Source organism: Embiotoca jacksoni, unplaced genomic scaffold (genome assembly GCF_022577435.1).
Source record: "Embiotoca jacksoni isolate LCO1_2020_lvr unplaced genomic scaffold, fEmbJac1.0.p SCAF_14, whole genome shotgun sequence".
NCBI classification, from domain to species: domain Eukaryota; kingdom Metazoa; phylum Chordata; class Actinopteri; family Embiotocidae; genus Embiotoca; species Embiotoca jacksoni.
In genome coordinates this window covers 3,140,376-3,166,177 of record NW_027185274.1, presented here as the reverse complement: position 1 = coordinate 3,166,177, position 25,802 = coordinate 3,140,376, and the positions used below count along the sequence as shown (strand labels likewise).

General features: G+C 40.4%; 1 protein-coding gene across 1 annotated transcript in view; it reads left to right on the top strand.

Moving 5' to 3' along the window:
• The window catches only part of LOC138197027 (calsyntenin-2-like), a 271,940-nt gene that overhangs the window by 157,945 nt on the left and 88,193 nt on the right, over positions 1-25,802 (top strand). The window contains exons 4-5 of the mRNA XM_069147486.1: positions 12,001-12,209; positions 19,918-20,067. Of these exons, the coding sequence (XP_069003587.1) occupies positions 12,001-12,209; positions 19,918-20,067 (359 nt within the window). The remainder of the gene's footprint in view (positions 1-12,000; positions 12,210-19,917; positions 20,068-25,802) is intronic.

Sequence of the window (25,802 nt, the reverse complement as noted above, 5' to 3'; positions counted from 1 at the left end):
TGTATCAGGAATGATCTCCTGTATCAGGAATGATCTCCTGTATCTGGAACGATCTCCTGTATCTGTCCTTGTGACAGCGGAGCTGGAGGAATCTTTTGGAGAAAGTGCTCCGCTGTCCCTGCAGCAGGTGGTGGAGAGGGTGGACAGGATTATCCAATATGGACAATAGTTTGTTCAGCGTCCTCCTCTCCACCACCTTTTCCAGACTGTCCAGTTTGTAGCTGATGATGGAGCCGGCCTTCTTAACCAGTTTGTTAAGTCTGTTGGTGTCTCCGGCTCCAATGCTGCTCCCGCAGCAGACCACAGTGAAGTACAGTTCACTGGCCACAACAGACTGGTAGAACATCTCCAACATCTTGCTGCACACATTGAAGGATCGAAGTTTCCTCAAGAAGAAGAGTCGATTCATCACCTTCTTGTAGACAACGTTGATGTTGGTCTTCCAGTTCAGTCTGTTGTCATGGAGACACCAGGTACTTGTACTCCTCCACCATGTCCACCTCCTCTCCCAGAACTCTCAGCGGTTGTGGAGCCGTCGTCTTCCTCTTGAAGTTGACCACCATCTCTCTGGTCTCGGCCACGTTCAGGAGCAGGTGATTTCTTCCCGCCCACTCCACAAAGTCCTCCACTACTGCCCTGTACTCGTCCTCCCGTCCATTCCTTATACATCCTACCACTGCAGAGTCATCAGAGAACTTCTGCAGATGGCAGGACTCTGAGTTGTACTGGAAGTCAGTTGTGTATAAGATGAACAGGAAGGGGGACAGAACAGTTCCCTGAGGAGCTCCAGTACCACTGACCACCGTATCAGACAGCACACTGCCCAGACGGACAAACTGTGGTCTGCCTGTCAGGTAGTCAGTGATCCAAGAGACGGTGGACGTGTCCACCCCCACCACCCGCAGCTTCTCACTCAGTAGCAGTGGTTAGAAACTAGATATAATGTGTGTGTGTGTGTGTGTGTGTGTGTGTGTGTGTGTGTGTGTGTGTGTGTGTGTGTGTGTGTGTGTGTGTGTGTGTGTGTGTGTGTTACACTTTATAGTTGTTTTGTGTAGTTTTGCGATTCTCTCTAGTTCTGATGCATTTCCTTGTGGATGTCTTGGGGTTGTTTAGGGTTTCCATGTGGTTGTTTTGCAGTATTATTGCATGTTTTTGTGGTTGTTTTGTCAGATAATGGATTTTTTTTCTCACTTTTTGTGTCTCACTGTGGTTGTTTTGTGTCCCTCAGTAGTTGTTTGGCATATTTTTGTGGTTGTTTTGTGTCACATCATGGTTGTTGTTTTTATTTCTATGTGGTTGTTTCATCTTTCTCAGTGTGGTTGTTTTGTGTCTCCGTGTGGTTGGTTTGTGTCCCTCATTGGTTGTTTGTCATCTTTTTGTGGTTGTTTTGTGTCACATCATAGTTATTTTGTGTCTCTTTGCGGTTGTTGTTTTTTTTATTTCTATGTGGTTGTTTGCTGACATTTTCAACATGAAATGCTAGCAGTCACTTCACTTCATACAAGGCTCTAGTACGACCGAGCCAGCAGCCACTTTTCACCTTTAGACTCTGGTAAGGAGGTCATCAGGGGTAACCAGTCACATTGCACCCCTCTGGCTCTTCCTTTTTACTGTTGATCATGTTTTACATCTCTTTCAAGCGCCCGGGCGTTCTCTTATGTCACACTATTACTTTCTATCATCATAGCTCACTGCCTGCTGTGACGCAGACCCAGTTTGGTTGGTACAGACAGGCTGATGCTGGAGGGGAAGTGAATTTGGGGACACTTTAAATGGCCTGTCCTTTCGCTGGCAACTCTCAAAGGATGAGGCTGGCTTTTCTCCGCACCACTCGCTTGCTCGTTCCCATTTAGAAAGAAGCTAACAGGGAAAAAGAATCTCTGCCTAAGGCTGTGCTCAAATTACACATGACATGTCAACAGCAGAGAAGAAGGGCAGTCAAGAAAATTAGCTGCTAAAGAGGACAGGGGAGAGGATCAGGAGTGACACGGGATGAGTTTAAACTTCTCCTTCTATCCTCTATCCTTTCCGGCTCTGCTTACCACTGGCTGCTATCCTACTTCTCACTGTTGTCATTTTTTTTTCTTCCTGGCTGGCTAAAGCTCAGCTAGTTCTCGCTGTCTGCCTCTTTCCTTCTTTCTGTCAGGCCGTCTGTCTCTGTTACAGAGTTCAGTGTTTGAACATTTCGTCAGACTGCCCCTGCATTCACAAATGAATGCTCTCTCTGCCCCAGCTGTAAGAATCTCTCTCTCACTGTGACTTTTTTTTTGCAAACAAAAGATTTTCTTTAATTTTTTTCAAAATGTCATGTCAAACTTTGAATATATGCATCATCCTGCAAAGCCAATAAAAGTTGCCTATTCCTCCACTCATGGTCACGGTTTTATAAACACTGACGTTAATGACGGCCTTTCTCTGAGTCAGAGCACCAATACCGCGGCGTACAGATTTGCCAGTTCTGAATCCCAATGCTTCGTATTGCCCTCGGGTACACTTTACTCGGCTGCCTGTTGAAGCTTTACTCACTTGTCAGCAAAGTGCACGGCTCAAATGAATTCACCTTAAACTCCTTGAGGCTGTTTCTGCTCAGGTCAGCTTTAAATGAAACACAAATTAATCTACAACACCGTAGGGCTGACCTCTGCCCAATGAACGATTTGTTCTGAGCTGCGAAGTGTTCTCAGCCTTTGTTGTAGAGAGCAATAAATGTGATAAATGTTCATTTTATGTCTATTGATTAAACTCAATAGTGATTCAGCCTAGACATTAATGAAATATTGTAAATGGTGTCAAGTAGTGCTGACCTTTGAAAAAAAAACCACTATGTACAGTAAATGACTTAATATAACCTAAATATACGCAAACCTAATTAACAACAATAACAAAAATAAACCACTATGATGCATCAGCAAAGATAATACTTGACAAACATTGCAAAAGATGCTTCTTAAATTAAAGAATATATATATATATACGTATAAATATATATATACATATAAATATAAATATATATACATATATATATGTATATATATATATATATATATATACATATATATAAATGAATAACAGGGATGTCCTGCTGTTTCATTTAGCACAAATGGCAGTTTTTCAACTTTATTCAAACAGAATAAACTGTGTCAGGCTGAATTCTTCAAATAAAATGTCGTTCTTGACTTTATCATGACATGACTGCACAGGACCAGAAGTTTCAAATAAGACCATACTTTTTTCCCTGGGCTTTTTTTTAAAGGTCCCAATGGGCAGGTTAAAGTTAGAAAAAGGCAATACATAAGCATCATGAAAGACAGCCAAACGTTGTTATTTGAACAACTATGATCTGTACATTTTTAGTCATGAATAATGAAGGTTATAGAGAACTACCTCCGATTTTAAAATTTGGTTTCAAGGAGGACATTGAGAGGTTTTAACCCAAAGCAGTTTTGTTTTCCCACTGACAGCGTGATATAAACTGGTTTTGACCTCTTTCTTTCATTGTAGGTTTAACTCAGTAAATGATTTGTTTTATTTTTAACAGGGGCAATGGCCTAATGAAAACATTTTTTAATACAATATGATTTATTCATATGCTGCACAGTTAAGCTCCTGGTATCTACTGATAGTTCACAGCCATGGTCAGGACCAAAGAGTCTAACATGCAAAAACTTCAGTCAGATAATGAATCAATGATGCACCTGTTGACCCAAACAAACCCTCGGCTTCCACAACTCTCCCTGCAACTGCAGGATGGAGGCAGCGGCCTCTAGCTCTGAACGCAACTTAGAAAATACTTTTGATGAGGAAAAAATGTTTTTATTAACGAGGCAGCCTGGAGGTTTCGAATCAGGGCTTTGGTTTCTTGGACCGGATTCAGTAACTCACCAAACCCCGGACTGCTCCCTGCAGGTGCTGCAGCTGCTCACTGCTTCAGGTGGGTTACATGCAGAGGTTGAATTCCTGTCTGACATACTGGCAAATATAATGATTCTTCTTCTTAAACAATAAATGGTTCAACTAAAACATATCATGGTTTCAAAATTGGAAAATGTAATTGTTTTATTAATAATTTCTACAAGGGTCTTAAGTTAGCTCGAAGGGATCACAAGAAGATAACCAGGATTTCACTTGAAATTCTTTTTCTAACAATGTAAAATCACAGTATAAAATAATGGTTCTTTTCTGATTACACTGTATAGTTTTACTTCTTTAAACCTCTAAAAGTTATTCAGACAAAACAGAACAGCACGTGGCTAAACTACTTCACAGCTGAACTGCTGACATTTCCTGCTCAATGGGCGAACATGTTGCTTTTGTAAGAAGTCCTAAGGAAAAAAAAAAAAAAGCAAATATCTTAGGGTAACATCATTACCTGATTTTAACGTTTGTAGATGCTCCTCTGAAAAGTTGGACAAAAATCTCAAAAGTCACCATTGTAGCCTTTAGGTTGGGTGCAGCTGAAATACGATAAAGTATTAAGTTTCTCTGTACTGATTGTAGCCTTCCTTTCCCCCCACAGTTCCCTCTGTGCAAAGATTATTTAGGCAAAGCTTTGCAAAGCAAGTCATATTTATAATTCCTCCCAGGACTCGCACTTAACCATGGCACGTGTATTTAACTCTGGCCCAGGGGTTAAGTGCTTGGAGGCTGTCGAGGGGGGGATAAAACATTCACAGGGTTAGGGGGCTCTGTGGCTGTCTGTGTGTGTAAGTGTGTGTGTGTCTGAGAGCAAATATAGATGTAATGTGGACACACAGATGTTATCTCATGTATGGCCACACATTCATGCACACACCGTGCTTGGCATTGCGGTTCTCATTAAAGTCATCAGTAACAAATCTTAGAGGCCTGTATGTTGTAACCTCACCGCAGTTTGGAGAGGCTCATTATCTCACTGAACAGGCAGCTGAAGGATAGTCATGCACAACCACACACACACACACAGACACACTCTCAAATCCCAAATGCCGAGTCAAATTCACACTGATTTACATATAAATAAGTCAAATAGCATAGCTGGGGATAGACAGGCTGATTTTTTTGTATCTCATAACCATCTAGCACACAAACGCACTCATAGACAGCCACCTTAAAGCACTCTCAACATTAGCAACAAAAAAAGACACTTTTTTTTATGAGTGGAGAAGTGGGCCAAGAGCTGTGCCTCGTTAGCATAAGCTGTCATGATAAATTTCTGCAGTGAGGAGACCAGGGGACTCCACGCAGATAGTGTGCCCTGTCAATGTGTCGGCTCTTTATTCTCGCAAGAATCTTAACTTCACGCTTGTCACACTTGATGCTAATATGAGTGAAACCTCATTCTGTCAAAACCTGTTAGTTGACGGGACTATTATTCCTGGCAAGCCAAAAAAAAAATCTAGAGTAGGAATATGTTGTTTATCTTCAACTAACATAATGTAATAGGAGAGTATAGTCTCCATGTTTCAATTATGAATATGCGTTGCCAGGAACTGCACCATCTGTGCTTGTCTGCTTCACTTACCAGACAAAAGAAAGTGACACTCGCTCCCATCCCGGATTCAAACCACAATCAGGCGTCGCTGCACATCAGCAGACGGTCGGATGTTTTGTCAGCAGATTCCGACAAATGGACGTGCAGCATTTACTTGGGCACAAATGCTCTTAAAGACTGCCGTTCCTGCATACTGTAGCATGATAGCCACAGCTATCCATCAGCGGTTTGATCCACGGTGTAAGCAGGACCTGCTCATGAAGCTAAAAACTGAACTGGATTACCATGCATTATAATCACCTTGTATCGAGTGTACACTGGCCTCCATGGAGTGCTGTGGTAGTGCCTGGGGCTCCTAGTCGATGTGGAAGTGGGATACCTTGCATATTGATGAGGTTACCAACCTGTGTTGTGTTGTGCATTTTGATCCCATCGGTATATTTAGGGTTGTTTATTTCCATTCCGGTCTTACATGAGGAAATTGATAATTCAAGCTCTCGGCTAATTCTTGACAAAGATTAATTGAGTCCTTTACCTTTGTGTTGGGTGTAGAGGGTGTGTGTGTGTGTGTGTGTGTGTGTGTGTGTGTGTGTGTGTGTGTGTGTGTGTGTGTGTGTGTGTGTCTGAGGCGTTCAATGATGACTCGGTTTGAGTGGCTGTGTGTAGTTGAGTGTTGATAAATAATGAATATAGATGAATATGTAATAAACTGGGAACAATACTAACCTGACATTAACATGCATCACCTGGCTTTATGTGCAGCTGGTATCTAATTGTGTATGCATATGATTTAGCTGTGAGGAAATCGCACCTGGCACTCTCGTCTTCTCTGCTTGGAATGCTTTTCGTTCTCTGATGATATATTTACATCCTTAAAGAGTGATTGCAGACCATTTCTACTTACTTTTTATTAAATATATATATTTATATGTTTATACATAATAAATGATTTGACACTTTTGTAAAGAGTGTTTTGATGTAAATTAAAATAGGTGGTGTAAGGCTTCATAAAAGATACAGGGAGTCAGTAAAGTGTTGCAAGCAGTGAGGCAATGACTCCATTTGATCCTGCAAGTAGACTCTGGCACAATGCCAATCTCCACACTCACACTCAGACTTTGAGGTGCATTGCCAATAAGTCCACAAGGGTTTAGGGCTGTCCCACGGTCAGATCCTCAAGTCTGCCGGGGCTCTGATGCCGACTTTCTGACCTTTTCTACATATTTACAGACTTTCCTGAGGGACTTTCCCAAAGTTCATAGCGACATTAGACACTTATAAAATGTGGTTGTCCTTTCTCCCACAAAATGTAAGCTAAAAAAGCATGGCTGTATATATGCATAGTTATTTACATGTGTGAACAGTCCTGCAGAGGCGATTGTCAGATACATTCTGGAGGTGTGGTGTTTCCAAACAGTGTGTGATAATGTGTCCCATTTTGGCTTTTTATACCATTTCGAACTGTCGTGGACTCAAACACTCAAACATGACAACTGCACACATGAGTGACATCAATTAAATCAAGGCGGGTTTGGGTTTGGTGCTTGGACTTTAGGGTTTAGGGTTCACTCTATTTTTACAAAATTGCATCAATTGCAATATTTCAGAAAACATGTATCTGTGAGGTTGCTCTCAAAATGCTGGGGTTGCAAAGTGAAACAAAAACAGACAATTGTCCATCATCTGCATAATGTTTGAACCCTGTTGATTAGAATGCCGTGATTCATTTTTGTCACATGCAGCAGTATTCACATCACTTCTGAGTTAATTCTCAGGTCATGTGCTTCCTTTTTGTGAAACTATTTTAATGCAGCAAATTAACAACAAATCTGTATTAATGTTGCATTTTGACTAATTTTGAGCAAAAACAGCAGCTCCTTTAAAATCCTTCAAAACCCTTCACTCAACCTGAATAGGATGTGTCTGATGTGAGTCAGCTGTGAAAGGAATTGGTTCATCATACCTTTAATTTTAAGTGAAAAACGAATGCAGTCATAGGAATTATGTGTTACAGAAGTAGAGCAGGAGCATAACAAAGGCAGTTTTATAGAACCACAAAGTCTTCAGAGGAAGATCAAAAGGTCAGGGTGGTTTGATCGACAACATATTTGCTTCCACTTGTGCTGAGAATTTACTTTGGTTTCTCATTAAAGGCAGGTTCACAGTTGTTTTAGTCTTATTTATATTCTTATAAGTAAAGAGAAGAAGTGCTTGCTGTAATCATTCCTCCTGTTAATACTGGAAATAAATGACATCTTATGAATATATCTTCACTTTAAGAGACACAATCCACAGTCCTTATTCTGTGTGATTCTACCATCATTCTTCTTAAGTCATTTTTAATTCCAACCAAATTGATCACAGTTGCATGAGAATCAAACTCACCTTTATATGGTACTAATTTAATGCAATGATGTGTCCTTCTATGATATAGATAGATAGATAGATAGATAGATAGATAGATAGATAGATAGATAGATAGATAGATAGATATATAGATAGATAGATACTTTATTAATCCCCAAGGGGAAATGTTTTTGCTACAGCAGCATTTATAGATACAGGAAAGCAATAAAATAACAGTAAAAAATATTAAATATAAAAATGCACGGTATATACAATAAAATAGAATAATTAAATTAAAACTAACTAAATAATAGTGCAAAGTTGTTGTTGTTGTTTTTTTTTTATATTTAAACAACCAAGAAAAACAGACAACGGTGTTATTGTTGTGTGATGGATTTGACCAGAGGTGAGTTATTGTACAGTCTTATTGCAGTGGGCAGGAATGATCTCCTGGATCAGGAATGATCTCCTGTATCTGTCCTTGTGACAGCGGAGCTGGAAGAGTCTTTTGGAGAAAGTGCTCCTCTGTCCCTACAGCAGGTGGTGGAGAGGGTGGTCAGGATTATCCAATATGGATAATAGTTTCCTCAGCGTCCTCCTCTCCACCACCTTTTCCAGGCTGTCCAGATTGCAGCCAATGATGGAGCCGGCCTTAGCAGTGAAGTGTATGGAGTGGTACTGCAGACTAGAGTTTAATTAGAGTTAAACTGACATGATGACAGCTTGGGAACAGGGGGGCAGCATCTGAACTTACAGTGATGTGAATCTTTTGCTATTGGACCATTTAACTAAATGTATAGCAGACAGTTTGATGCCATCTTACTAATGTTAAAGAAAGCCATGTGCCACTGCTTCTATCCAGCACACTGGGGCCTTTATATGATGCTGTTTTACACAAACACTTGATGACAAGGAGAGTATTCATTGTATTTTCTTATGCACTGGGGTGATGTAGTTTGTTTAACCTTTGACTTTTCTTAAAATAACTGTCCCCGTGGCACTTGTTTGTATCCACTTTGTTTAGCGGTGTTATGATCATGGTTGAACCCACGGGGTCATTTAACCCCCCGCTGTCTTTCTGTGTCACTCTGACTCATTGGTGGACCCCTGCTTATGAGTTGAGGCTTGGCACAGGGAGGGAATGCAGCCTTGGGCTCGGTTTGGCAATCTTCCAACAATATGAAAACACTAACACACACACACACACACACACACACACACACACACACACACACACACACACACACACACACATACACAATTACCCTCGAGAGTGAGGCGTCTGCTTCAGCCAGATGTGAGCCATCAGCAGAGAAATACACACTCACATGCACACAAACAGATATTTTTGCAGTTTCTGCATTTAGTTATATATCATGCATTTGTGTGCATGAATACATAATGACACACACACACGCACACAACACACTCAGTCCATCTATACAAGCCCCAGAGGAGTGGAACATATGTTCGCTCCCTCACCACTGGGGAGTGTGGCGAAGCAGGGGGGTAATGTTTATGAGAGAGTGTCATTAATATGACAAAACAAGGCTGGCTGAGGGATTTACTGCGCACACTGGTGCTACCATCATCTGTCAGTGCTTCTTCTCACCATCTCTTACCGCTGTTAGCATCACCATTAACATCCCACTAATCCTAAAGCTCAGTAATTAATCACTGTCATGTGAATGTTCATTTGTGTATTCTGTACCTGGGGTTACATAAGTTTTATTCAGACTCCTTATTTTCAGTAGAAGTACAAATAATTAAAATAAAAGCAAAATTCACCATGCAAAAGTAGATAACAGTTACTGCTATTATGCAGAATAGCTTCTTTCATCGTGATTTCTTTGTGTTATTTGGATGTCTGTAGAAGATTATGGTGAAGGTCTCTTTTTGAATATTTAAAATGCTTGTCTGGTGTCAATATTTGCTTTGAAAATGTGCAATATAACAACCTGTTCTCACTCCCAGGCCATCAAACACTGTCCTTTTATCAAAGCTGTTCACGTCTTATATAGATTCAGAAAGTGCACAGCACCTTGTATGTATGTGCCTTTTATACGGACACATGCGGGGCCTTATGTTTAGGCACCAAAAAGGTTGTGGTTACAGAAAAAGATCATGGTTAGGGTTATTTAAAAGAAATCCATGTTGACTTTTGCTCAATCATGGATGCAAACACTGATCCCCCGAGTGACAGTACTGGGGTTATTCCATTCAACAACCCCTGCCCTCCTCCCTATACAGACTTTTCCCCCTTTGTTCTTTGTCACATGACCTTTTTCGACCCACAACGTCACAGCGCAAAAGACATAAGGTACCTTCTGTGTACAGCTAAGCCAACGGTTGTGACAAAGCAATCCCATTTAACACCTTGGGAATGTAAACGGTGAATGTCTGTATTCCGCTGCCTATAAAATTTAATTAAGCTAATTAATGGCAACTGTAATATCACGTATAGAAGAGACATATGTCATGATTTATTGGGTGAATGCTTCATTATTAAGCTGCTTCTGACCATATTTTCATCATCACTGAATAATTTGCCAGTTGGTATTTATTTTTACGGTTGTGTGTTATGCATGCTTACATGTCTGATAAAATGCATGAGAGCTTTTGAGGATGAATAACAAATGTGTAACTCTGAAATAACGAGCAGGTTGCTGCGAGCTGACTCTCAACAGGAACAGAAAAGCACATGGTGCACTGACTAATAAGTGGTTTTTTTATGCACTCAGAACATGATGATGGATCAGTGCCTGTTGTCACCGTTACTGATACTCAAACTAAGACTTGAAGGATCAAAATGTGATAGAGTAAAAGTCAAAAAGAAGTAAAAATGGAAATACTGAAACAAAGTTCTGTTTGTATTTTAGTAAACTTGAGTAAACACACTTAGTTACGTAGTTAGTTGCTTTTCCTCATTGCCTTTGTCCTTTCTGTTTTCCCACCAGTTGTTTACGTCTTTGTGTGTTCTATCAAACTATTAAACCGCCTGTGTATACAGCCTCAAAGACAAACCATGGCCTGTGTTTGTATACTTGTGACAGAGAGAGATATGGCAGTGTGAAAATCCATTCTGCCCGAGCTCTGCCTCCCCACTGCTTCCCTCTTTGTTGTCCAGTCTCCATCTCCAAGCGACCACATGTTGGGGAGATGTTTACGGGATCTTTTAAAAGGATGATTTCACCGTCATTAACATACCCACCAGCTAATCCCATAAAACACAAACTCATCTCCACCTCGTTGTTTCTTAAAACAAAGAAGGTGTTACATTTCTGCACCCAGTGCTGTCTCTTTCTGGACATCACAAGACGTACAGTATTTAGCCTTGGAAGGCATTTAAGGTAGGGCTTTGAGATGTTTAGGTGCAATGTAACACGAGCATACAGACACACATGACTTCTTCCCATTTATAAAGTCACTTTGTTCTTTGTTCTTGGTCTCCCTTTTATTTTCTTGAAAATAAAGACGACGAACTGTAAATAAATGTTATTTTTCTGACCGACAGTTACTTAAAAAATAAAGTGTCAACATGAGTGGTGTTTGAGCTAAATAATGAATGAAAACATGAATAATTAACTTTATTAACATGCAGGCAATGGTGAATAGGTATTGGATAATTTGAAATGTCTTCTAAGGTACTAGAGTGACTTAATTATGCTCTTCACTGAAATTGGGAGACTCCCTCAGGACTTTGTTGGTAGAAATTGAAGCAGCAGACGCTGAGACATCTTGTGGAGTCAAGATCCTAACCCTGCACCGTTCCTATACTGCAACTGCAACTAATGTATTTTCTTTAATCCCGACCCAACTTGTCAGACATTGAGCTAAGATGACTGTGATGAGTTAAGAAGCACTGCAGAAGTACTCCTCATACCATGCAATCTAAATCTAATGTGTAAATTTGGTGGATTCACCCTCAAATTCATCTCTGCTTCTTCACTATACTTGACAATGCTTGCTTCCTTATCAGCTGCTGCTCTATTGTACCATGTACAGTAGACTAGACACTCGTCAAGAATAACCTAATATCTAAATCTTATTAGCAAATTACACCTTCTAAAATGTGTTTTGTCTCCCTGAGGCAATATAAAAGTACTGTCATTAATCTAATAACACTCTATGCAGATGATACCATCGTATATTAATGCCCACTCTTCTCCCCCTATTGTCTGCAGGGCAGTTGTTCACATTCAAGTCAACGATGTGAATGAGTTTGCTCCGGTGTTTCGGGAACCTCAGTACCGAGCAGCGGTGACAGAGGGCAAGATTTACGACAGCATCCTGCAAGTGGAGGCCACCGACCAGGACTGCTCCCCACAGTACAGCCAGATCTGTAACTACCAGATCACCACCACCAACACACCGTTTGCTATAGATCGCAATGGTGAGTAGAAGAGGGGGGACATATGTTAACAGCATCCACAGATATGTTAGTAATTGCCACAAAAAAAACTGTTATATCTCCTCGCTATGAACAGCCTGTGACATCCAGTGCATTGCAAGTGTTTTTTTGAAAAGCTGTCAATAAAATTTTTAGTTAACTGACTTTCTCTCAGCCTGTCTCATCTTACAGCAGTTCTGTTTTACTTATTTCAATGATTTCCCATAAGTCCAAGAAAATCTTCCAGATCAACTTTAAAGTTTTTTGTTTTTTCTATTGCACTCCATTTGCAATTCATTGTATTTATGGAAGATACAAAAAAAATAACATTTATTTCATAACACTGTGACACTTACTATCTAAAAATCAAGTCGATGTATAAAGTATACATAAACTTCACACCCACAGCAGAAGCACACACACACACACACACACACACACACACACACACACACACACACACTCTCTCTCTCTCTCTCTCATACTGTGCATACACATATCTGCATACTTTGGTAGCTAAACTTAATACGCTGACAGATGTCTCTCCCCAGGGTAAAAATTTGTTCTCTGCTCTTTCCAAGGACAAAGTCAAGCTTTGCCCAGAGAGCCATCACTCGCCACAAATCAGATCACAGAAGTCGATGCTCGCACAAACATTAAAAAAAACACACAGAGACGAAGATAAAGACTAAGAAAAATCCATTGACACTCTCAGACACCCTCAAAAATGTACTTAACTTTACTGAGTTGCTGGTTCATATTTTTACTTCATAGTTTATTATATATTGTCAATATTTGTAGAGATTATTATGTTAACATAACTCACACACACAATAAAAAAGTGAGATAGCCAAGAAAACAAATCCGTTCTTGATTGTCACATAGACTGACCTCTGTGACTTTCCTAATATGGATGTCCATGACTATTGTTACATTCATATCTCCAAATAGTCAAATTTACCTTTTCTCTTTTCACAATTTGCTGGGTACTTCACACAAAGTCAGAAAGGATTTAATATATTATTTGGGCATACACTTTAACTCTAGACTTGTAGTGTTGTATCGCTGTTAGACAAGCTACATAAATACAACTGGCAGATTAGTGCTGCTGAGACTACACCCATATGTTTTTTTGCTCAGATGAAAGGGACATTACTGTTTAGATTTTTGCTGCTGCCGACCGCTAAGAGTGTGCGACTGCTGAGGTGTTGCAATAAAAAGGCTGACTGGGTAAGGTTTGGGCCAAACTGCACTGTGAATGATACGTGGGAGAGGCTGTAGCCGGAGCGCTCTCTCTCCATTTGAAGGGTTCCTGCTCAGCCATTGACCGCTGAGAAAAAGGCTATGAGAGCTCTTGAACTCAAGTGCCTGAGGGAGAGAGGAAGAGGGAGGGAGGAAAATGGAGGTTGACTGTGAGAGTGAGATCTGTCTAAGTGGTAAAACAGGATAAGGGATGGTGGTAAGTGGTAAATTGTGGCTGGGATAAACCAAACATAAAGGATAAGGCTGGTGATATTCTAATTGTCAGCAAATCCCACGAAGAGACAGATATTGCTTTTGTATTCGAAGCCTCATACAGGTTGTTCCCTTGTGCCATCGACATTAACAAGACTAGTCGGCGTTACAGCACAAATCAGCCCTGTGTTGGTGGGGATGTGTTGCTTCTGGAACAATTGAGACAATGAAATGTGATGCAGGAAATCTGACTGGGGTAACAGATTTATGAAACTCAAGGTTTATCAAACCCCAAAACCTTGCAGTGTGGCCTATAATAAAATATTTTACAGCTAGCAAATCAATGCAGCAATCATTTGCTGTTTATCAATAAACAGTGCCGTATCCATGTTACAAAGTGATGCTTTACTTTGCCAAGGGATGGTGCATTGCACATCCAGCAAAAGTTCAGCGACCTCTTTGACACTTCGGCTTTACAATGCTATGAGCTAAATGCTAACATCAGGCAGCCATGCTGCCTTCAAATGAAATTTGTGAGCTTGTGGTTACGACATGTCATTTGCACGGTGTGCTCGGCACTCAAGTGGTTTAGTCAAAAGAACACCGCTGTTAGGCAACGGCAACATGGACGGTGACTAAAAGCCAGAGAGGCTAACAATTTAGCGAGCTAGAAGTCAGGTAATGTAATGCAGGAAACGCAAAGGCGTGATGACATATAGAGACAATATTATGGAGAAGACATATAATTAAATTGCGACTAAAATTACAGTGTATTAACTTTTCATCCAATGAAAAATGAATTTCCATGGCCATATCTGACAATATCAGCAAACATGTCACACCTCGAGAACTTGGACCTTTAAAAAATGTCAAGGTTTCAAGGTAGGTTGTGAATACCACTTGAGGGAAGCGTTCATATGGACTCTTCTCATGAACACGGTAAATAATTTGAATGCAGGACCAAATACAATACAAGCAGATGTTCATCTGGTAAAATGTTTGCCATGCCCTTCACCTTAGTTTAAGATATTAGCATGCATTTGCTAATTGTGACTAAACACAAAGTACCGAGGCTGGTAGTTTTGCAAGTAATCAGCAATAAACAAAAATGTATGTACAGTATAACTAAAGTTACTATTGTCCTAGAGGGACATTTAACTTAAAACCCTTAATGTCATACTTGAAGAAAATGCCAGGTGATCATTAAATCAAAGGGGTTCATCCTCTGTGGACAATGAATGTCTGTGTAAAATATCAAGGCAATTTACTCAGTAGTATATTTGTTTCTGGACTCAAATGTGGACAATCAAGCAACATGATCATCACTACATCTATGCTGCTTACATGGCGAATGAAAACTACACGTCTGCACCAGATGATCCTTCATTACTATCAACATGGGCGCTGTATTTAATTTTGAGTAAAGCCCACAAACACTCTCATTGTCATACTCACTTCAACTCTAAGACTGAAAATAGTCCCTAAAAAACAGCCTATATTTCCTCCTGTTCGAGCATTTAACATTGTGGGACCCATGTTTTAGTAAAGTAAGAAACTGTTGGGAGATAAGATATTTTTGGTTTCAGTGTTTTTATGCAATTTATTGACACCCTGGATTAATGGCAGCATTGTCCTTCAAACAAAGACAAAGGGGGTTTAAGCAGCTTTAGGTAAGAAATGCTCTGTTGTAAAAACTGGATGGTAATTATACAGGGATGATGGAGGGAACTCGCACAGACACATGCAGGGATGGTTTTGTGTGTGTGTGTGTGTGTGTGTGTGTGTGTGTGTGTGTGTGTGTGTGTGTGTGTGTGTGTGTGTGTGTGTGTGTGTGTGTGTGTGTGTGTGTTTATGGTGCTTTGATAGAGAAGCAAATAGAGAGAGTGAGCTGGAGGGTAAAGCAGTCATTTACTAGCTAGCCACCCTCACCAGCAGTCACAGCACGCACAGGCTGCTGACACGGATAAGTTGATGTAGTAATTGAAGGAGCAGGAATAGGAACCTCCGTCATGCAGAAAGGTGTGAGTGTGTGAGTGTGTAAGTGTGCATTTAATACTTGTCTGTGTGTGTGTGTGTGTGAGAGGAAAAAAAGAGAAAGAGCAGCACAACAGATGAGGCAGCAAACAGGTAAATGGGATGAGGCTGCAAAACAGTGAGACGATGATGTGCACTGAGAGGGAATGGGAAGGTTGGACAGTGAGAGGGAGGAGGAAAGGAATTTTTAACAAGCTGAGAGGAAGACAGAGAATGGGCAATGAGGAGAACGGGAAGGCGAACAATGCCGTCCTCATATGAATCCTCCTATTCACACACCCGTATTCAAATATACCACATGATCAACATTCAGCTCCCTCTGCACCTCTCTTACCACAATGCAACAACCTCAAGAAGCATCCCCGCTGTAATAGAAGTTGCAGTCACTCATTCCAGCTATGTTTCAACCCGCAGCCAATAAGGGCTAATAGCATCTCTTTTCAATGCACTTTATACCCGACAAGTGTTCTCCGTCAGGGTGCCCCCTCCCTGCCCAGGCCTGGCTGCGTGTATTGCATTGTCAAGCGTCTGTAATGGAAGACTCATCAAATATTAACAGACACATTAAGACTACAAGAGCTCCCTTCATGCACTCTGCGCAGCATGAGAAACAACGCAGGCTTGGAAAATGGGTCATGGTTACCAACGAGCCACGAGACTCTCGGGGGCCTGAATGTGGTCTGTATGCTGAACATCCTGTAGAGACATATGGGTTATTCAATTATTTTAAGGTGCTGACTGCAACAGTATAACAGGTCAAAATCATTGCCACGTTCATTTTGATGCATTTCTTTATATAAGATCATCGCATCAAACATTCCGGTAGCGAAGATCGGTCGAAGAAGGAAGTCATTTGTCGGAGGTCATGTGAAGTACAGAGAGTGATGAAGTCCACGTAGAAAAGAGCTCGGGGATAGTTGGATTAACAAACACAGAATTTTCACTCAGGAGAACCATGTTTGAGTTTTTTTTAAACCCACCCATTAACTTTTCCTTATCCCAACTGCTTTTTGAGACCTAATATGTAATTAATGATGGGATTATTTTCAGATGGACTGCTCGAAAACTAATAAGAAGGAGTGACTTTAGCGAATGACACCATGAACCATGAACAATGGTAATCCCACTTCTGATGGATAATGATACCATTCAAGGGCTAACAGTAGTGGTGGAATGGGTGGGATATTTATTACCTTCTGAAAAGTAACACCCAGGAGGTGAGCAGGGGGGAACAAGTACCAACATGGTCTCTGCGTCCAGAAGCAACAGGGATTTAATGGTAACGGGTTCTCAATTTTGAGAAACACGAGCACTAATCAAACCACTTTGAGAGATAGAGGCTACCTGTCATCTCCACTATGATCTCATTTGTTACAATGATTATATTAAGCCATCACAGTTAATTTGACAATGACATATGACGAGGGTTAAAAAATGTAATGCCAATTACTGCTTTAAGCAAACACACGCCAACACACACACACACACACACACACACACACACACATGCTGTGTAAGCAAATAAACAGCATATACACATTGTGTGTTAGCTAGAAAGTCAAAAATACCATAAAGACACACAAGCTTATAGAGTGGACACACAGTTAAAAATATCTGCTTACTTTCCCCGAGACAGAGTACAGCATATACTCAACTCATACATTCTATAGTTTATGGTAAACTCTAAAGTCTTAAGAGTTTCTTCCAGGCATCAGACCGCAGATCAGATCCATTAAGAACACATTTAAAAGAGTAGCGCTGAATACAAAACATGTCTCACACTGCTTATGACTGCAGTCAAATTAAGCTCATTTAGCTGTAAAAGCTCACACAGCCCGTTTATGACTCTATAAAGTCAGTCTTCCAAACACTGATGATTGAGGAACTCCAGACTGTTTCACACTTACAGCACACAGATTTGGGTTTGGGGATTTTTAATGTTTCACAAAAATGTTTTACTTTCTGTTTTATAATAAACTCCCAAACCACTTCACTTGTTCAACACGACATCAGCCTCTGTGAGCAAAGATCTGAACCAATAGCCTCATTACAGATTGAAGGTTTTAGAGTCGTTAGAACATGCTTCCTGTTGTAGATTTTCAGCTCAATGATATGCTTCCTTCGCAACAGACATCTTGACATGTCAGAGGACGAAATGCACTGGTGGAATTGATAACAGAAATAGAAATTTACACTGTTTGTAAAACACCAAAATGTTGGCAAGACAACTTTATAATTAAACAAATGTATTGGGTTTGTATTTCATGATAGAAGTTGATGTTTTTTGAATGGAAATCTTTTGGAGCCTGCCCATAGTGGATCTCAGCTATTGCACTTCTGTATTAGCTTCACTTTTCATACCCAGAAACTAAATACTGTCTATGAACACAAGCCAGTAAGGTCCTGTTTATATTCAGCAATATTAATTATCCCACAGTCTAAACATGCTTTCAGGAATTCATTACTGTTGAAGTGTTGAGTGCGTGTTTCTCTCAGACCAAAATCCTGAGAGTCTTGGAGGTTTTTGTTGCCTCAGCTATGTAGGAGCTACATTTAGTCTCACAATGTGTTGTGACTGCATCCCTCGGGCCCTGAAACTGAAGCAGCTAAATGGAAGTCAGCCATCATTAATTTTATTTACACCTGTGCTTTCCCTAATTTGAAATGTCAAAACTGTCCTTAGTGAAAAAGACTCATTGCCAAAGACAAGAACTGTGCAAACCCTCTTTCCCTTCCCCCCCTAATGAGCTGCCTCATATATATTAGCTTTAATTGCCTACATTAATTACAGGTGTTGGGTTTTCCACTGATGGGGAATCTTGGCACACAGGAAGAAGTACGGTGAAACTGAAGTACTAAAAGACAGAAGCTACCTGCTCAGAATTAGTTTTATTGAACTCACTTCCACTTCAACCAGAAAATACATTTTACCTACTGACATAATGCTGGCTGAATTTTAGCTTTCAGGGTCTTAAAACTTAAACCAAACTACTAAGTATGTATTATTAGATAAAATACATGGACTGAACTTACTCTACAACGGTGGTTCTCAGCTGTTTCATAGGACCCATACTTTACCTGAGTCCAGAGCAGGCCAATATTGGGTACATGGTCCAAGTTTTACCGGCACCTTCTTTGTTTTGTCCCACACCAGCATTTGACAAGTTCATGCTTGTTTTCCTTATAAGTGCTGTAAAATCTAAATCGTAATGACTACAAACCATACATTTTTTTGCAGTACATAATATGAGTTTTATAGGAATCTACAGTATGGTGCTGTTAAGCTTGCCTGTTAAATAACATTGACCTTTCGTCTTATCTACAAAGAACGATGGCATTCTCTGATGCCCATGCGCTATCATTGTGTCCTACATCACTAGCTTTGATCTGCCAGTCCACATTAGAGATCAAGGGAATGACACAGACAAGATCACATTTTTTAAAAAAATTGGCAGGATGACTGTTTTTGACAATAATTTCTGCAAAATAATTTCATTATTATCACATCGATTAAAGAGTAGAGTTTTAATTATCACAATGTTTATTTTAGATTTAGAATAATAATTCTCTCGAAAATATGTGACATTTTAATGAAATGCCATTTCACATAAACATTCATTTTTGGCCCATGGCCCTCCATCCAGATTAGTCTTTGGCCTTCCATAGGAAAGAATTTGGGCACCTCAGCCATCGTCATCAAGCCATGCCCCAAATATTTTTATTTATTTTTAGCCATTTATTTCACAAAAGATAGTGCATGATAACACAATGCCTTCATGTACTGTTCAAAACATGAAATAAACAAAATGAAAGTGCAACCCCGGCAAAAACTCAATGAAATATAAAGGCATACTCATCTAATCGAGTTTCAAGAATCGTAATTCAACAGTATTGAATAAAAAGGCAGACTTATCTAAATATTTGAATGAGAGTTAACTACTGAATTGCTGACCTTAGTTTTGATTTTACAGCGACTGCAAGAATCAAACAGTTACTGCATGCACGCTGTATCATGGAATACATATGTCCTTCATCATAACAGTGCAGGCATCAAAATTCTGTAGTTTGACTTTTCTTCCTCAGTGATTTCTTTATGCAAACATCCGACACCCACCCAGAATGGCCCCGCCATTTGAGAAACACTGCCCTATAATGCATTATAAAGAGTTGCTTTAAAAAGCTATTTGGGTTGACTTGGATCTTGACCTTTTCTCCCCACCAGGTAACATCCGGAACACAGAGAAGCTGAGCTACGACCGCCAGCAGCAGTACGAGATCCAGGTGACGGCCTGGGACTGCGGCCAGAAGAGAGCCCTGCACAGTGTCCCTGTCCGCATTGATGTCAAGCCGGTCTGCAAACCTGGCTGGCAAGGTTAGGTTTCATCATATCTGTCTGTGTGTATGTGTGTGTGCAAAGATTCCAGGCAAGTCTCACTGTGCAGTGCTTATACATCCAGATCACATATGCAGTTGTTTGTGTGTGATCACTTGAGTTTGTACAGTATGTGCGTGTTGCCGTGGTTCCCTTTATGTTCACAGATGTGCTTATTTGTATGTGATTACTTTGGTGTGTGTTCCTGCTTACCTCTGAATCTGTGGCACTCACTGCAGTCTGCATGCTTTATTTTTCTCCATTTGTGCTAATCATACTGTCAAGGTTTTCCATTCCTCTTTACCCACCTTTGAATATTTCTCTCTCTCCCTACTCTGACTCTCCTTCCCTCCCTGAGGAATTGGCCTGTCAAGTTTAGCTGGTGTGATCAACAACACTTTACTAAGAGCACCGTGACTCAACCAATAGGCTTCCTAGCACATCAGAAAACAGTCATGGCAGCCTTAAGAAGGCCCAGAGTAATGTAAAGACGAGTGTCTGAATGCTGCAACAACAACAACAAAAACAACACCAACACAAACACAAACAACTCTCAAGATAAATACAGATCCAATTTACACTTGTGAGAGAGGGCAGCCGCACATGCGATCAAAGACGAAGGCATGCTGCCTGCGGCTTCACATGTAACCATGTGCAATATGCATTGTTCTGTCATTAACAAGGTGATTCATGTGCTCTTTGGCGTCCAGCCATTTATCATCCCACTGGACGCGATGTTAGCAGGCTGGTGATAAACAGCGGCAAATGAGGACCCTGGCAGCAGCTCAGTGGCAGCCGCTGAACCCTGCAAAAACTGTTAAGTTGTTTGGCTCATATTCAATCTTCCAATCTGTGTTTTCTCAAAAGAAGTGGCAGCACACGCCTGTGGTTTTGTATAAATTTACACGTTTCGGATATGAGTCAGGAATTTCAAAGAAAGACATCAGGATCTTACATCGAGACGGAAAAAGCTAAATCAATTTATTTTGCATCAAGAAAATCAATGATTTAAGGAATAACTGAAACTCTTAACATTAGCACTGTCTAGTCTAAATAATTTCTTAAGATGGGTAGTTTTAGCAGTGCAGTGACAACTTTACTAGAGTGGGGACCAGTTTTAAAATTCAGAGGAATTGAGGTCACCGAATAAAAGAACAAAGAGGAAATAGTGAAAGAGAAGAGGAAATGTTTCACCCTTTGTTCTTAATTTCAAATAAGCTCATGCAAGTGGGACAAAGTCACTGTGTCAGCACATGGCAGCCAGCTGTGTAGTGTTGTTTTAATATAAATTTTAATGACTGCAAGTGGGATCACATTCCATTCCATTTTGTACATTAAAAGCCTGCAGAAACTAAAAACACAGAAAAAAGTGTGCTGCACATAAAAGGAACATGTCTGACATACAGTCAAACACTCAAGTTCTACATTTTCTCACATGAAATATTCTATATACACACTCACTCCGAGTGTATGTATTAGTTCAGTATCTGCACACAACGCACATGCATCCACACGGACACACAGAGCAGCCAGGCCTGTTCTGAGTGTACAGGCTAACGTCCGAGCCCTCTCTTGCTTCTTAGCAATAATCCTGTCTTTGAAGCCTGTTTGCAATTTCTTCTTTTTTGCGAGTGTATTTTTCAAGTTAAGATTTTCAGCCCCAAATTATGGTGAGAAGATACACACATACACACAAACATGCACATGCACAGACACACTCTGCCTCGATGAAAGGACAGTTGTTGCTGTGAGCGTTGTTTGGCAGCAGGGATGAAAGGAAGGATTGAGGGGGAGAAGTAAATGCCATGGCCACAGATCAGGGGATATTTAATAGGCCTAGTGGTTGTTGTATTAAAGACGGGCTACTGTGGGAATGTCACAAGCGCGCACACACACACACACTCACAACACAAAAGATTTGCTTTCTTGCAGTTAAAAAAAAACTGTAATCTGTCTGTTCAAATTAGCTATGGTTGCTGGCCGTGGACAGCAGGGCTCAGCTGTGTGTCTCTCGACAAATCACAGCTCCTTTACTTGTCCATGGAAACTCCTTTACTGATGGGTAGTGCCTGTGCACACATAAACACACACACTCACATAGGGATGTATGCATGGGTGTTTTCAGCTACATAGCATTGGCTGGTGAACATAGTGCAGCATTGAATAGCTAAAGAGGCTGATATTTCCCTCAAGATTTGTTAGAAACTAAAAACAGAGCTGTATAGGAGAGTAAATTTGGGATTGCATTGAGCTTGGGGACAGAAACATGTCTCCAAATGTGGAAAAAAGTTGCAAAAAAGTTAACTATATCAGCTTAAAAGGTCACAAATCAGTTTCATGATGACAACTTGTTTCTGCTACCTCCAAGTCACCAAAAAGAGGTTTAAATAAAAAGAATCAGCTATGGGTCGTCAGGTTTTTTTCGGTCACCCACTCCAGGATTTATCAGGCCCCTGTTTGTGACCAAGTCTGGTACCTGGATTGCCCCTCTTGATCTGCAGGCATCGTACTTTCTTTCTAGGATTATTGTTGTCCCGAATGGTTTATTTTCCAGTGGAGTCCTTTGATGCCAAAGAGCCTGAAGGCCCTGCATAAGACCAGCACAGTGTTGTGCATGCCATGCTTGACTCCAGTACTTGCCCTCTAGGCCCACAGCGTCTTTTGAGTCATATGCCTTGTTTTTTCAAAGTTTAGGACCACAGCCAGCTTGATTGTGGTGTCTGTGATGGTGTCTGGGAACCGAGGTCAATCTTCAGCTGCCAGTTCAAAACAGTGGCAAGAAGCCCACTGAATGATATTAAGTGCTGATGAAGCCTGTCTCTTTTCCTTGATGAAGCCAAATGCCTTCCTCACAGGCTGTACTTATTTGTTGCTCAAAATTCCTGCTCAGATGGCATCCACTACTACCCTCAGCTCTTGGTCAAGATGCTAGCACTACTTCCTCAGGACCTTTAGATACCAACTGAAGATATGCTCCGGGTGTTGTTGAAGTGGGTTACACCTCTGAGCAAGTAATCGTGCAATCATTGGTTTGCTCAGGTTATGTCAATGCGCCCTGCTGCATCCCCATCCTACTCATACTAGTCATACTTTCTTTCCCCATGCTGGTCCTTTTTCTGGACCACGTGAGTGCTGCCCTTCTTCTGGCCTCCTATTTAGAAATTCTTAGAAGACCTCTGTTCCCTGTCCTTCTCATTCCCATTGTTCACTTTGTCCAGCCAGTGTGTCACTTTATTTTTTTTATTTTTTTTTTTAACCTTTCAGTCTTTTCAACAACAGGAAACAACATTGTCACAAAAAATATTTTTCTATGTCAGTCCAAAATCATTTAAAACTTTTCAAACTATTATAGTCCATCTCATATCTTGTCTCGTCATCTCCCTTCTCCTCGCTCTGCACATAGAAACACAAACATGTGGACACCCACACACGAAAAACTAATAATGGGACGAGCCGCTGTTGAGCTTCCTCTCTTCATTCCATGTGATGGTTATCAGTTTTATTTGGCGTGATACAGTTTGTCTCTCATAACACAATAGACACGTTGACAGGAAGCTTTATAGAGACCTTTTCAAGAAGCCGTGGAGTAGCAACAGAACAGAACAACCAGTCTCACAAAACAAAAAGTTTAATGTGTCTGAGTTTGGATAGAGACATATTTAAATTAAGATGGCAACTTAACTTCTAAAGGTGTACATAAGAGTGTTATAATGAATTTAAAAAAAAAACTTTCATAATCATAATACAGTGGGACAACATTTTATCCAAGTAACAATGTCAAATAAGTAATTTTACAGCAAAGTATATATTTCAGTTTAAATGCTTTTGCATAGCATTATCTCCTAACTCTTAGAAATTAGGGATGTCTGCAGTGTCTACAGTTTAAATGTATTTAAAACCACTATGTGCAGGTTGAAAAGTCTGACAGGTTTTCAACTGAATGCTTATGTCAGCAGGTAGGTCAACATGCTTATCTTGAATAACAGAATTAAATTGTGTGCCAGCCCATCTAATATTGTTCAAACATGTCACAGAAAACCACAAATATAAATCCACATGGTGGTGTTAAGGTCAGGAGCTTCATTTCAACTCAATTAATGTATATTTATATGGTGCTAAATCACAACACAAGTCAGGGCACTCAACATAGTAAGGCATAGATCACCAATGTCATTAGGATTCATCCTCTGGGAACCATGAATGTCTGTACAACATTTACTGGCATCCCATCCAACGGTTATTGAAGAATTTCAATTTGGACCAAAGTGGAGCACCAACCAAGTGACCCTGCCATCTCATGCTGGATGACCTTTTCCTTTATAATTGCAATGGGGGGAGGGGGGGGGGTCGAATGTCAGAAATGTCAGGAAATAATTGCAGAGAATTATTTTTATTAAACATAAGTTAATTATTTGGTGCTTTTTGCTGTAAGGAAATGACTTAATGGGCCTTTAAATCTGCCATCCTCACCGACAGAACAATTATAACCCAGATCCAATTGTCATGTCCTCTACAACAGGGGTTACAGTACAAAAATACACAGCCACACACAGTTTAGAACAAGCCGTGAGTGGCAGATTGTCACACTGATGAAAATAGAAATCTGCATATTCATATCCATCCTTTGTGTTTTGAATATGGCTCTGAGCCTTGAGTGTGTGTGTGTCCACATGTTTGTGTGTTCACCTCGAACAGCCCCAAATTAAATGTGACCCCAGGGTTGATGTCAGTCACGGCAATTAGTATAAACCTCAGACTGCAGTGTGGGTTTCTGAACTATCAGGGCGTAATTACAGCAACACAACATAAGTGTTTATGTTTTAGATGTATGAATTTCACCATCAGTTTCTTCCTAATGAGACTCAGGAACACATCGTTATGAGATGAGCAGTGGACCCTTTTCAGGAGAGAGCTGCCATTGAATATTTACCTTCAACAACAGCAGACTTTGAGGGCATCGAAGCAATGTCACTCTGCTGTCTTTACATGAGGAATTATTCATCAGTATAACAAGTAAACATCATGTAGATTTTACGAATATACTTGTAAAGCTGTTGTATAAATCCATCCCATACTGTACCTGTTTAACGTCTGTATTCCAATAGAAAATTAAAGTGAAGGAAAATTTACTGCCATGCATAACAGATGGATGGGTGGGTGGGTGGATAGATTGGTTGGTTGGGAGGTGGGTACGGATACGTACGTAGATAGGTTTGGAGATATAGGTAGGTATGTTGGTACGTAGGTAGCAAGGTGTAGTGTATACATGTTGGACCGAGAACATTTTAGATGCTGCAGTGACTCACTGTCACCTGTTGAAGCACAGGGTGATATTGTGAGATTGGACAGGACGTACTAGCAGATAACTTCAGTATCTCAGCAACACAACACATAGGCTGACACAGACACAATGTAGTGATTCACTTTGCACCGCTGAACTGAAGCAATTATTTTCCTCTCAGTCTGAGCCAGATGTGTTAACTGTGATTGTGATGACACAGAAAGGCTCATGCAGTCACTCCTTATCTAATTACTCTCTCTAAAACATTTTTGTTCGACTCCACGCAGACGCAATCGACATAAAAAGTACATTGTTGCAGACAAGAACAAATCCAGTCCACATGAATATTCTAGTTCAAGTGCTATTAATGTAGACTCAAGACACTTTTAGGACTCAACTTGTATAATTGGCTGGTTATGCATAACCACCAGTCTGTGATCAGCATCTTCCTCAG